This window comes from Rhineura floridana, chromosome 5, assembly GCF_030035675.1.
Source record: "Rhineura floridana isolate rRhiFlo1 chromosome 5, rRhiFlo1.hap2, whole genome shotgun sequence".
Taxonomy (NCBI): Eukaryota; Metazoa; Chordata; class Lepidosauria; order Squamata; family Rhineuridae; genus Rhineura; species Rhineura floridana.
This window is the reverse complement of record NC_084484.1, coordinates 142,421,122-142,434,337: the sequence shown is the minus strand read 5'-3', so window position 1 is coordinate 142,434,337 and position 13,216 is coordinate 142,421,122. Positions and strand designations below refer to the sequence as shown.

At 42.3% G+C, this 13,216-nt stretch overlaps 1 protein-coding gene across 5 annotated transcripts; it reads right to left on the bottom strand.

The window, feature by feature from the left end:
• Positions 1–1,600: 1,600 nt before the first annotated feature.
• CLDND1 (claudin domain containing 1) lies at positions 1,601–12,867 on the bottom strand. 5 transcript variants are annotated; one of them, XM_061628325.1, is made up of 6 exons: positions 12,432–12,867; positions 12,272–12,331; positions 5,066–5,355; positions 3,479–3,583; positions 2,723–2,860; positions 1,601–2,609 (listed from the first exon to the last, which is right to left on the bottom strand). In XM_061628325.1, exons 3-6 carry the CDS (start codon positions 5,343–5,345, stop codon positions 2,389–2,391), a joined length of 744 nt encoding a protein of 247 aa, XP_061484309.1. In that variant the 5' UTR covers positions 5,346–5,355; positions 12,272–12,331; positions 12,432–12,867; the 3' UTR covers positions 1,601–2,388. The 5 variants fall into 5 exon arrangements, with proteins under 5 accessions (XP_061484309.1, XP_061484310.1, XP_061484311.1 ...); XM_061628326.1 differs by lacking the exon at positions 12,272–12,331 and having other exon boundaries at positions 12,432–12,525; positions 12,723–12,866; XM_061628327.1 differs by lacking the exon at positions 12,272–12,331 and having other exon boundaries at positions 12,432–12,520; positions 12,723–12,866.
• Positions 12,868–13,216: the final 349 nt, after the last annotated feature.

The following is a 13,216-nucleotide window of genomic DNA, read 5'->3' as shown; positions in this document are numbered from 1 at the left end:
TTCTAAAGCAACAAGGGCTGCAATCCAATACACATTTACCTAGTATGATGACCTCTGTCGGGAAAGGGACAGGGGAAGTGTGACTCTGTTGATTCTCCTTGATCTCTCAGCAGCTTTCGATACCATCAACCATGGTATCCTTCTGGGAAGACTGGCTGAGTTGGGAGTGGGAGGGACTGCATGGCGGTGGTTCCGCTCCTACTTGGCGGGTCGGCTCCAGAAGGTGATGCTTGGGGAACATTGCTCAGCACCCTGGATTCTCCAGTATGGGGTTCTACAGGGGTCAGTTCCATCCCCCATGCTGTTCAACATCTACATGAAACCATTGGGTGCAGTCATCCTGAGTTTTGGAGTGTGTTGCCATCAGTATGCTGATGACACACAGTTCTATTTCTCCTTTTCATCTTCTTCAGGTGAGGCAGTCAATGTGCTGAACCAGTGCCTGGCTGCGACAATGGACTGGATGAGGGCTAATAAACTGAGGCTCAATCCAGACAAGACTGAGATGCTGTTAGTGGGTGGTTCTTCTGACTGGATGGTGGATGTCCAACCTGTCCTGGATGGGGTTGCACTCCCCCTGAAGGAGCAGGTTCGTAGCTTGGGGGTTCTCCTAGAACCATCTCTGTCACTTGAGGCTCAGGTAGCCTCGGTGGCACGGAGTGCCTTCTACCAACTTTGGTTGGTGGCCCAACTACATCCCTATCTGGACAGGGGTAACCTGGCTTCAGTTGTCCATGCTCTGGTAACCTCCAAATTAGATTACTGCAATGCACTCTACGTGGGGCTGCCTTTGAAGATGGCTCAGAAACTGCAGCTTGTGCAAAATGCAGCAGCCAGATTGGCAACAGGGACCAGACAGTTTGAACATATAAAACCGATTCTGGGCCGCTTGCATTGGCTGTCTGTATGTTTCTGAGCTCGATTCAAGGTGGTTTTAACCTATAAAGCCTTACATGGCTTAGGACCACAATACCTGATGGAATCTCTCTCCCGACACTAACCCACCCGTACACTACGCTCAACATCCAAGGCCCTCCTCCGGGTGCCTACTCGGAGGGAAGCTGGGAGTATGGCAACAAGGTAGAGGGCCTTCTCAGTGGTGGCCCCCAAATTATGGAATGAACTTTGTGACGAGGTGCGCCTGGTGCCAACACTGTTATCTGTTCGGTGCCAGGTCAAGACTTTCCTCTTCCCCCAGGCATTTTAGCATGTGTTTTTAAATTGCTTTTTAAAAATGTGTTTTTAAATTTGTATATTTGTTTTTAATTGTTGTAAACTGCCCAGAGAGCTTCGGCTATGGGGCGGTATATAAATGCAATAATAATAATAGTAGTAGTAGTAGTAGTAGTAGTAGTAGTAGTAGTAGTAGTAGTAGTAAGTCCCACTGAACCCAATGGAGCTTACTTCTGAGTAGACATGCATTGGATTGCAACCAAACCTTTTACATATCCTTACTCCCCCTCCACAGCATGATGGTTTTAAACACATAGGAAGAGGGAATTTGGGCAGAAGCCACTGTCAAGATTCTCTGATTGCAAACTGAGCTTCAGTTGTACTCCATGCATTTTCCTCTCAATTGCTACATACAAATCCAGTAAAATTCATGAGCCTTTGCTAGGTTTATTTTTTAAACAACAGTTTTCATTTAGGTGACATGAATAATACTTATACAAAAATCCAGTAAGGAATTGCATTGCATAAATAAAGTATTTTAAAAGTCAGATTTATATACACACTTACATTAGTCAAATTAGAAGTTACACCTTGTCATGGAAGCTACAAGGAGAAAAAACAAACAAACCATGACATCATTTCACTGAATTTAGAAAGGTAATGGCTACCAGCCTTTTTACAACAATCAGGCCAGAAGGGTTGAAAGAGATACAGTGATAGATATAAGAGGGAGGGGAACAATATTGTATCACAATCTAGAAGGAAGTTCCATGTTATGAAAGAGATTGCATCGGTTTATTTCCTAGTGGGTCATAATATGCATACTGCCAACATTAGTGTAATTAAAATCTTTTTTCTCCTGCTGACACCATCCTGTCAGTTGTTCTTGCAGATCAGGTTTAGATACGAAAAAAATGCATAGCATTGGCAGTAACAAAGACATGCCATCAAAATTATAGTTTAGAAAAAAAAGATTAGAAACTTGTTAAAACCCTGCAGATCTCTGGCAACAAAATGCTATTCATGATAATCTGGCCTCCAAGGGCTTTTAAATAAGAACCCTCAAGCTATTTCATTTCAAGTGGCAAGAAGCATGCATTTTGTGGAACAGGTAAATCATCAATTTAATAAAAAAAGGAAGAACAAGGAGGTAAAATGGGCAAAAAGACATCTCATTATGGGAAAAGGAGACATGGGAAGCAATGAAATATCCTGTTAAGCTACACGGTATGCTTTCAGGAGTGTGAATTCCTTCCTGTTAGTACGCGCAGCCCAGATGAAAAGGGCAGCAGCCATGAACTGCAGAGGTGCTGCGACGCAGGCCAGACAGAAGGACCAGCCAAACTGGCCTTGCACATCATCCGGAAGGGTTAGCTTCTGGTGGAGCAGCTCAATTCCAGCTACATAGCAGCCAACAGAACCCAGTGTGCACAAACCTGGAGAAAAAGCAGTATTCTACAGTAAGACCACAGCACCTAATGCTTGGTTCACATTATTAAAATATTCATGTTTCAACACAGAGCAAGTGAAGCTTGTTAAGAGGACTCACCTGCTAGGAAATGGAGGACTCCTGTGGCAATGGCAGGGTACAGACTGCGGCAGGCACAAGCACAGACCCCAATAAGAGCCCCAAAACACATCAGTCCTAGGCTGACAAAGGGAAGGAGGAACTGCAAGCGCCAAAGATCTAAAGAAAATATGTAGAGCATAATTAGGACATCTCAATTTTAGGGGCTCTTTTCCAATCTCATTGTGCAAAATGCACTGCTTCCATGACAAGAGTAGGCAGTTCAATTCAATACTGAGTTACTTATTTGGGGCAGAGCCCAAGAACTCTAGCTTTTTGTCTGTGATAAACAGCAAGGAAATACAACACATAACAAAACAGCATTGATCTCTGCAGAGTGTAACTACTACATAAAAGACTATGCTGTATGTATATCAATGAACCCCAAGCAAATTACTAGAACCTCCTAAATAACTTGAGCTGCAATCCTAAATACACTTACATGGGAGTAGGTCCCAGTGAACTCAATGGTGCCTACTTCTATGTAGACATGTACAGAATTGCACTGTTCATAGTCTTTGGTAAATTAACATACTTGCCACTCGCCCACATTTCACAAAGGCAGAAATGTTTCATGTTCTGGTTTAAAAGTGCCTTGTTTCGTGTTCTAACAGCACAATCCTATTGTTATTTAGAAGTGAGTCCCACCAAGTTCAATAGGGCTTACTCTCAGGTAAGTGGCACAGGACTGCAGCTTAAGATACTTGTTATCCACTTGACAAAACCAAAAATACTTACAGGTCCTGTTCAGATCACTGCCACTATTATGATTCCCAGGATCATTATATTTTTCCATGAATTGATCAGAAAGGGAAAAACTGACACATCTTGTGACCATCTCAGCTTCCAGAATAAAAAAGAAAATAACCTTTGTTAAGGACTTATTTGCTTTACTGTGATTCTTTACCCATAGACATGCATACTGTACATTTAGATTAAGTAGATGGAGTATATCGGAGGTGGGGAGCCTCTAGCCCATGAGTCTTACTAGGTCTGCCAGGCCTCCCCATTTGGCCTGTGAAGCCATTTTGTCAAAGCCACACCCACCTACCCTATAGCCCTGATGTCATATATGAAGTCAGATTTGAGGCAGGTAAAGACCTGGCTTAGCCAAAATGGGGTTTGAAAGCATCGCTGATTAGCAGTGCAAAGCCCTGTGCAAAGTGCTCTGCACTTTGATTTGAAATCAAACTGTGTAGCCAGATGCACAGCCTGCAAAACAACTTTCAGGGTGTTCCAGTTGATTGTCGGGTCTTGTGAAGTTCCTTGCAAGTGCTCCTCAAGAACCAACAATCAGCTGATTGTCTTTCTGGTTTTGCAGAGCATTCTGAAAGGTACTTTGTGGGCTGTGCATTTGGTTGCACAGCTTAATTTCAAATTGTGCAGGCAAAAAAGGGCCACCTGATGTAATTGTGATGTCAGGTGATGGACAGGTGAATCATCCCATCCTGTAAAACAGTTTTGTGGCATCTTAAGAATGAACAGATTTCTTGTTTTAAGTTTACATCCTTTAAGGTACTACAAGTCTACTGATTTTCTTCAACAATGTTAAGGAGCAGAAGGAAGGAAAACACCAGGGATGGGGGAAGATGCAAGGACTGCACACAGTACAGTAAGGCCAAGGTCTCTATGCAGCTCATGCGTTGACCATCTCTGGAATAAAGGTTTGAACTCTTAAGTACTGTAATTCTGCTTACATTATTCTGAGACAGCTGGCACTGATCTCCAGTTTTTAAGTTAGTGCAGTTGTTCTCAAAACAATTAGACATTTTCAGCAGAAAACTTTTTAAACTACTTCAGAGGCAAACTAATAATTTCCTATGAGTGAGCTTTGGTTTAAAAAATAGAGGCACTTGTTTATAAGATGCAATTAAAATTCACTTTCAGGCTAATTTGCGTGTCTTTATAACTGATAATTAGCACAACAATTTGGAAATGACTGCTCAATTCATTTATTCATCCATCCATCTGTGCTTTGTGTTCAAATGACCTGTCAGGGCCAACAGAGATATGATGCAGGACATCCAATCACGAACCTCTCAAATTTTGTTTTTAAAAAGGTCTTAGAAGCTCCACTGAGGAAAAGAAAAGGGAGGCATAGTACAATTTCTCTATTTCCTTCCCAGTGGGAGGTAAAAAAGCCACTTACAGTGGGGGATTTCAAACAGGAAACTAGCATTAAGGTTAACACCCAATCTCTTCTCCCCACAGCTGCTTTAAAGTTTTTTAAAATGTCAGTTCTGATCATGGGAAGTACAGCAATGCCTTAATGGAGTGCAGTACAGATAAAGATGCAGTTAGAGAACCTGTTTGAAGTGGGTTTACCTGGTGAGTTAAACCAGTAAGAGTTTTCAGACATTGTGATGCACCTCCGCCACAGACCAATGGTTCCATTCCATCGAAAGAGAGCTTCTGTATAAGATTTTTCATCTTCACCAAGGAATTCATCCCAAGTGACCTTAATTTCACTGTAATTTTCTGGTGGTGATGAATTGCGGTACTCATACCAAAAGTCTGTGCCAATAGAGGCTGCCAAGTAGATGGTGGAAATAAGACTAAGCACACAGGCAATTACCAGGGCAGTGGCAAAGCGGTTATCCATCATAGTGTCTCAACTGCAATTGATAATAAAAAAGAAGAAAATGTCTAAACATGCTTGAACAGTAATATCTGAAGTTTAATGAGAGCTAGCATGACCCTTCTGCTCTTCCAGCTCTAGACAGCCTCTCTCATGTGCATACGCTACCTGCTCCTTCCATTGTTACTTTCAGTATCTGTGCAATTCAACAATTCAAATAACTTCAGAACCTCCCTTTCCATAAAATTCTGGTCATTAAAATATATCTAAGTTAAGCATAAACAAGGACAAAAACAGAAAACAAAATAGTTTACGTGATTCTATTCCAGATGACCATAAGGAGAACCCAAAACCATCATGCCACAGACTAGCAAATCAACACATGTTGTGAATTTGCTTTTTTCCTCCTTCCTGCTGTCTCATGCCTTTTAGATTATAAGCCTGGAGGCAGGGAATGTTTTATTGCTAATCTTTGCAAGCCACTCTGAGGGCCTTTTTTTGGTTAAAGAGTGGGGTAAAAATAATTTAAATAAATATACATACATAAGAATACATTACTGCATATTATTTCTATCTACTTAAATCACGTACCTCCACAGTGCCCACTATTGCTGCTACAATGTTATGCTGTGTATCTCGGATTTGATGTAAGAAAATGGAGGAAGGGCTCTGGAGGTTTGGAATGTGCATGTAAAAAGGTACATTTTTATACTTATCAATAAAACTTGGCAAGACCAACTTTAATAATCAATAAATGATCCTTGCAAAATAGCATATAATAAATTACAGTGCCTTTTCTGTGCTGGCACCTAGACACAAGACAGTTGCCCGGAGCCTACCCTTTTTAAAAAAACGTTTTGTTGCCAAGTTAAATGTGTTTTCTTTTCATACAATTCTGATGGAATGTAGTTTAGATTTGCCTTTGTTGTTACCGTCACCTACTGTTTAATTCCACTGTTTCTTTAACTGTTTGGGGGTTTATTGCTGCTAGGCTTGCTTGTTTGTATGTTAAATTGAAATGTAAAAATCTGATATTAGCCACCTTGAGGACTGTTTTGTTAACAGGTTTGAGTAGAAATATTTTAAATAAAATGGCACAATACTGGAGTAAGTACTATTTATTGAAATGCTGGGGACTATTTAAGTCATTTGTTATATTGTGTATACGTACACTTGTGCAAATAGCCCTTAATGTTATATCTTGCTTTATTATTTATAAATAATTTTAATATAATAATAATATTTATAATAAATAAATAAATAAACATCTTGCTTTGTATTTTGCTCTGTACTAAGGTTATAATGCTTAATATGGTTCTAATTTGGTTTTATTTTTGGTCTGAGCATGATAAATTGACAATGATGATTTACTGAAATATGAAAGTGGAAAGCAACATAATAAAACATAGCATTTGTGCAATATTTTAGAAGCTTCAACACACTTCTGATGCTTTACCCCAGTAATCCTTACAACAGTATTATCACTCTCATATTGCAGATGAGGGCTGAGGGGAATAGATAGAGGCTTGCCAAGGCTATCTAGTGAGTTCATAGCTGGCAAAATTTGAACCAGTAACTTCCAGGCTCACAGACACAACACTGGCTCATACAGAAGTGGAACACACCAAAATCTAGAGTGCCTCTATAAAAAAAGACTATTAAATCCTCTAATTTTTCAAGCCTCTTTCTCAACTATCTAAATTTGTTTTCAAGATGTCTGTGTTGCCATTTCTACTGTCACAGTTGTTCTAGTTTTATAAGCCTCATTTGGACATAAGGCTAAACTGTTTTAACATTACGAGAGTAAGCCTCAGAGAGCCTCAAGACTCATGTGCTCCCTCCTCATAAGAAGAGCCTGCTGGATCAGGCCAGTGGCTCATCTAGTCCAACATCCTGTTCTCACAGTGGCCAACTAGATGTCTATGGAAAGCCCACAAAGAGGACCTGAGCACAAGAGCACTCTCCCCTCCTGCAATTTCCACTAACTGGTATTCGGAAGCATACTGCCTCCGACTGTGGAGGCAGAACATAGCCATCATGGCTAGTAGTCAATGATAGCCTAATCTTCCATGCATTTGTCTAATCCTCTTTTAAAGCCATCCATGTTGGTAACCATCGCTGTCTCATGTGGGAGTGAATTCCATAGTTTAACTATTCACTGTGCGGGGAAAAAAACCTTTGTCTATCCTGAATCTTCCAATATTCAGCTTCATTAGATGTCCATGAGTTCTAGCGTTATGAAAGAGGGAGAAAAAACTTCTCTATCCACTTTCTTCATGCCATGCACAAATTTATACACCTCTACCATGTCACTTCTTACTCACCTTTGGCATAATCATGAGGAGAAGCTGAATCCAGAAGCTTGAGTTTCAGGTTAACCACAGCTTGATGTGTTGTCAAATTCTGAACAAACTGTGGTTGATCTTAATTATGGTTTGGTAAAACAATCCAACTTAAAGCCATAGTTTTATGAAGCTGGTTTATTCTAAATAACTATAGTTAAGACTAACCACAGTTTAAAGTTCAGATGACCTGCTATACTGCAACTAAAATAAAATGGAAGTAGAAGCTTCCAATCTCCTTACTGTGTGTGGGGGGAAGGGCAGGAGTCCAAGGCTTGCTGATACTGATTCCCTTAATGTCATGGTTTTGTTGTGTCCAAGCACACCCAAAGACTATTACCAGCAGCAAAGGACTTACAAGTAATCACAGTACAACAGGACATCAAGCCGACCCAGAAGCACAACTATTTTATGGATTATCTTAGTTTGCAATGTGTTCTCTAGAAGAAAGTAAGAGTGATGAGTAAAGTGAAAGCATGGTCTGGCGCTTACGAAGATAATTAAAGGGAGTGCTCAGAAAAGAAGCATTGGCAAAGCAGCAGGTAGCTAAGAAGAGATGAATGCACAGACAAAGGGTGGAGGCAGCCAGAGCTTACCGTATTAATAATGCAGAAGGAGTAGTTACTGTACAGAATAAGGGGGGGAAATTGAAAGTCACAGGACATTCATAAAAGAACCTAAGGTTTGCAAACAGCAGAGTAATCATATTTTTAAAAATGGCAAAAACTGAAAGATAAAATACTCATACAAAGAAAACAAGCCATTATTTGTGTACTATTTGGATGAAACTGGTACCAGAGAAAAGAGTTCAAAAACAGAGTGTTAAATAATAATCTCCTGAGTGGCTTAGGCAGAAAGGTAAAGGTTAAGCCAAAAATATTGGGATACCTCTGGTCCACCATGTCCAGACTCTCATAGCTACAAGTAAAACTTAATTCCTACAAACCTGTGCTACCAGGGTGAAGTAAATCATCCTGTTACAGTTCCAAATGTTTTGTCTACTATGCTATTAAATACATGCATTTGTCTGAAATCTGATGAGTCCTAATTCTTCTAGAACTGCAGGACTGATTTTCCCACATCAACACAGAGATTGTTGTCAATAAGACCCTACGCCGATGTGGGAAAATCAAAGTTTTCTTATGTCTTTCAGCATAAACCCAATGCACTAAATATGCTGCCATTTACTGTGGCTAGGCAATGTTTCAGATAAGATATTGTCAAAATATTAGAGTGAAAACAGCACAACTTCATTACACCAACAGGCCACCACTAACGCATCAAATGCAAGGTTGATAAAAATATTTTTTTATTAAAAAAAAGTTAAATGGATTAAAAGTAACTTCAAATATTGTTAGATTTCTTAGTTTTAAAATCCGAGTTAAAATTAAATCTGGATGCAAGCATGCTACAATCAGTGCCACACCAGGAAGATCCACATTCAAATCACCATTCAGCTATGAAAATGGACTGCCTTCAAGTCGATCCCGACTTATGGCTACCCTATGAATAGGGTTTTCATGGTAAGCGGTATGCAGAGGGGGTTTACCATTGCCTCCCTCTGAGGCTAGTCCTCCCCAGCTGGCTAGGGCCTGCTCAGTTTGCCACAGCTGCACAAGCCAGCCCCTTCCTTGTCCGCAACTGCCAGCTGGGGGGCAACTGGGCTCTTTGGTACTATACAGCTTGCCCACGGCTGCACAGGTGGCAGGGCACGTAACCCCTGAGCCACTTCCTGTGGGGGTGATCTTTAGCTGGCCCTTTACATCCAGGAGACATGAGCAGAGATTTGAACTCACAGACTCTGAACTCCCAGCCAGGCTCTCCTCCCCACTATGCTATACAGTAGGGCCCCACTTCTCAGCACCCCACTTTTCGGTGTTCTGCTAATACAGTGCCAGTGGGGTGATCAGGTGGAGTGAGGGCTGGAGCTCTCTGCGCTCCAGCTGATCTCACCCGAGGGGAAGATCAGCTGTAGCGTGCTACACCCAATCTTCTCCTCTTCCGGCGCGATCAGACCCCCCCGTGCTCCAGCTGATCTCGCCGGAGGAGGGGAAGATCAGCTGTAGCACACTACAGCTGATCTTCTCCTCAGGGGCAATCAGACTCCGCCGCTCCAGCGCGATCAGTGGGTTAGGTTCCAGACCCCCGCACTCCAGCTGATCCGCTTTTCGGCGGGGGTCTGGAACCTAACCTGCCATATGAGTGGGGCCCTACTGTACCAGCTGTAGTCAGCTATGAAGCCACTGGGTAATATAGAGCCAGTCACTCTCTCCATGTCTAACTCCCCTCAGAGGGCTGTTGGGAGGACAAAATGGGGGCAGTGGAGGGCAGAAACTTGTAAGCCACCCTATGCTCCTTGGAGGAAGGTGGAATAAAAATGTAAAAACTAGCTTAAAGCAGGGATGGAGAACCTAAGGTTCCCCAAATGTTGTTGGACTACGGCTCCCATCATCTCCAACTTTTTGCTGTGATGGCTGGAGATTATTTGTAATTTGTTTAAAACTGTTTCTAATTATGTATTTTATATTATCATGACCTGCCCTGGGACCTACTGATGAAGGGCAGGTAATGAATTTAAAGGCTTCTTTTCTGTGTAAAACAAAACAAAATATGGGAGAAATATATTTTTGTAGATCAAGTGCTATGTCACATTTCTCATGAATGTGTGTCTATTTTTAGAGTGAAGATTTCCAGTATTCGCATCCTAAAGTAAAAAAAAAAAAGGCCTATTCACATTCCAAGTGTCAGACTTTCATTCAATGTTCCTCAGGTCCCAGTTATGTGGAAAAAGTGCTACATGAATCAGAACACACAGACTTTATTCCCACAACTGCAGCTGTTTCGCAAATCAATCACATACACCACTGCAAAGTGTTATCTATGTACCACAAATTTTCACAGTGTGTACCTGGGATATTATCTGGGCAAGAGACAGATCCCAATATTACTGTGTAAACTAGCAAATAAATTTCAATAGAACTTATTTTTAATTGGCAGTCCACTCAAAACATATTTACTTGGAAATAAATCACATTCATCAGGATTAAACCCTGCCCAATGGAAAGGAGAGCCTGGCTGGGAGTCCAGAGTCTGTGAGTTCAAATCCTCGCTCGTGTCTCCTGGATGTAAAGGGCCAGCTAAAGATCACCCCCACAGGGAGTGGCTCAGGAGTTATGTGCCTTGCCACCTGTGCAGCTGTGGGCAAGCTGCATAGTCCCAAGGAGCCCAGTTGCCCCCCCAGCTGGCAGTTGCGGACAAGGAAGGGGCTGGCTTGTGCAGCTGTGGCAAGCTGAGCAGGCCCTAGCCAGCTGGGGAGGACTAGCCTCAGAGGAAGGCAATGGTAAACCCCCTCTGCATACCGCTTACCATGAAAACCCTATTCATAGGGTAGCCATAAGTCGGGATCAACTTGAAGGCAGTCCATTTCCATTCCAAACCCCATTCATTTTAATAAAGTTCACAGGCAAATAAGGGTGTTCTGAATTTGATTCTTTGCAACATTCCACTTATCCCACTAAAAATCTCTTGGGGTGTAGAGAGAGAATATGTGCAGAAGGGGGACTACATAATAATATTCCTACAGAAATCAGCCTGAACAAGAAGCTCCGTAGCTTATGTTCACAACAATGTCCTCAAGGTACTTCAGTTGCCAAGGGTGGCTTTTTTTTAATTTGGGAAGGAGGGAAAAAAGAAGAAGCAAACTGAGACTGATGCAAGTCAATCAAGTTTGTCTTTAATACAACAATCTACTTTGCATTCTTACGAAAAACAAATTGGGCAGGCCACACCCAAATGTAGGGTAGTATGGTACTATTTCTCAAGTTTTAATTTATAAGAAGCATTGGTGAAGGATATGTACTAAATGAAGGATTACCACCAGGAAATTAATTAGATAATGAAGTCTACCCGCTTAAAATTTAGAAGTCACAGGGCATAAGACCATCACTTGGCATTTAAATAAGGTACTGGCACAGATTCTCACACTCAGGTTAAGCCAAAGCCTCTGTCAACTATCAGCTATGACTAGTAAAGAGGAAATAAGGGGGAAATCTCACTTTTAATTTCAGGAACACAAAAAATAAATATAAGTAGACTGTTTGTAACCAACCACTTTTTTCTTGCTACATCTGTGGCTCAAAAAAGGTCAGACCACTGGTTCCTCTCATTGGCTAACTTTATTAGCATGAACCCATTGTTAGATCCAGGGTTTTATCATGGCGGTGGAAACAGCACTTCCTTTGGCAGATAGTAGCATTTGAGGGCAAGGATTGTCAGTGGGGAAGAACACAGAGTCCATTCTTATTTGAATTTGTTGTTCTGTTCATCAAAGCATCAACAGGGATCACTACTATAAGTGAGAGTATCACAAAGTACAATACTCTACATACATGCCTGGGAGAAATGAGACTTTCACTCAAGTACACACTTACAGGATTGCGCTAACAGCAAAAGAGATTTCCTACCCGCCTGTCCCAATAGAAATCTAATCCTTTTTTCATGGGCGGGGTGGGAAAAGCTGCACCTTTCTCTTATTTTCCCTCCTCCACCACCACCACCTTAATCCTCATCTGTTATGCATAATTCCAAAGCTGCAGTCTTATGCATACTTACCTGGCAGTAAGCCCCAGAGAGTAAAGAGAGACTTCCGAGTAAAAAATACGTAGAATTGCGCTGTAAAAAAGTGTTGAGGCGGTAAGATACGTATACCAAGGAGTCTCTAGGGCGGGGGCGGTAATAATAACAGTAACAATAGTAGAAAGTGGAGAAATACCTGTGGACTTGGACCGAACTACAGAGCAGAACCTGTCAGCTTTGCGGAGCAGTACGTGGTGGCGGCGGCGACTGGGGCAGACGGTTTTCCTGCTCTTTGGAGATGGAGATGCTCATTAATATATATACCGCAGGGCTTCAGCATCTTCAGGGACTCCTTCGGCCGACCCCTTCCTCTGTCGTGCGCCCAGGCTCCCTCTTCTACCCCACCCCGCTAGTATTCGGTTCATGAATTCTGCTCAAGGACTACAAGGAGTGGGTGGGGAAGGCAGCCGGGCCCATCCATACTCACCTCCCATCCTCCTCCCGACTCCGCGGCGCCGCTTCCGCCAACCCACCAAGCCGTCGCTTAGCCTGGTGAGGGGGAAGGAGTCTCCTCCTCCTCCTTGGAGACACTCATCCGTGCCCAAGCCGCCGCCAGGCATCCTGGGAGATGCAGTTCAGACCGTACCAACGGCGGCGCTCAGCTAAGAAGTCGGGGTGGGAGAGGGACGGCAAGGCACTTTCTTCCCCTTTGCATTGTGGGCATTGTAGTTTAGCTGGATGAGGGGGGCAGAGGTAGCTTAAAACTAACAGTCAAGAATAAATCAAGCGGAGAGAGAATAAATACGTCGGCTCGGCGGAAAAAAAAACTTGAAAAATGGGAAGAGGGTTTCCCCCCAGTTTCCCCCCCCCCAAAACCTTTTTTAAACATTTTCTTTCTTCCGAAAAATGGGGGGGGACTTTTTTCTCCAATTTTCCCGTTGTTTTTTCCCTGGGCCTTCACATCTACTCCTCCTAGGTAAT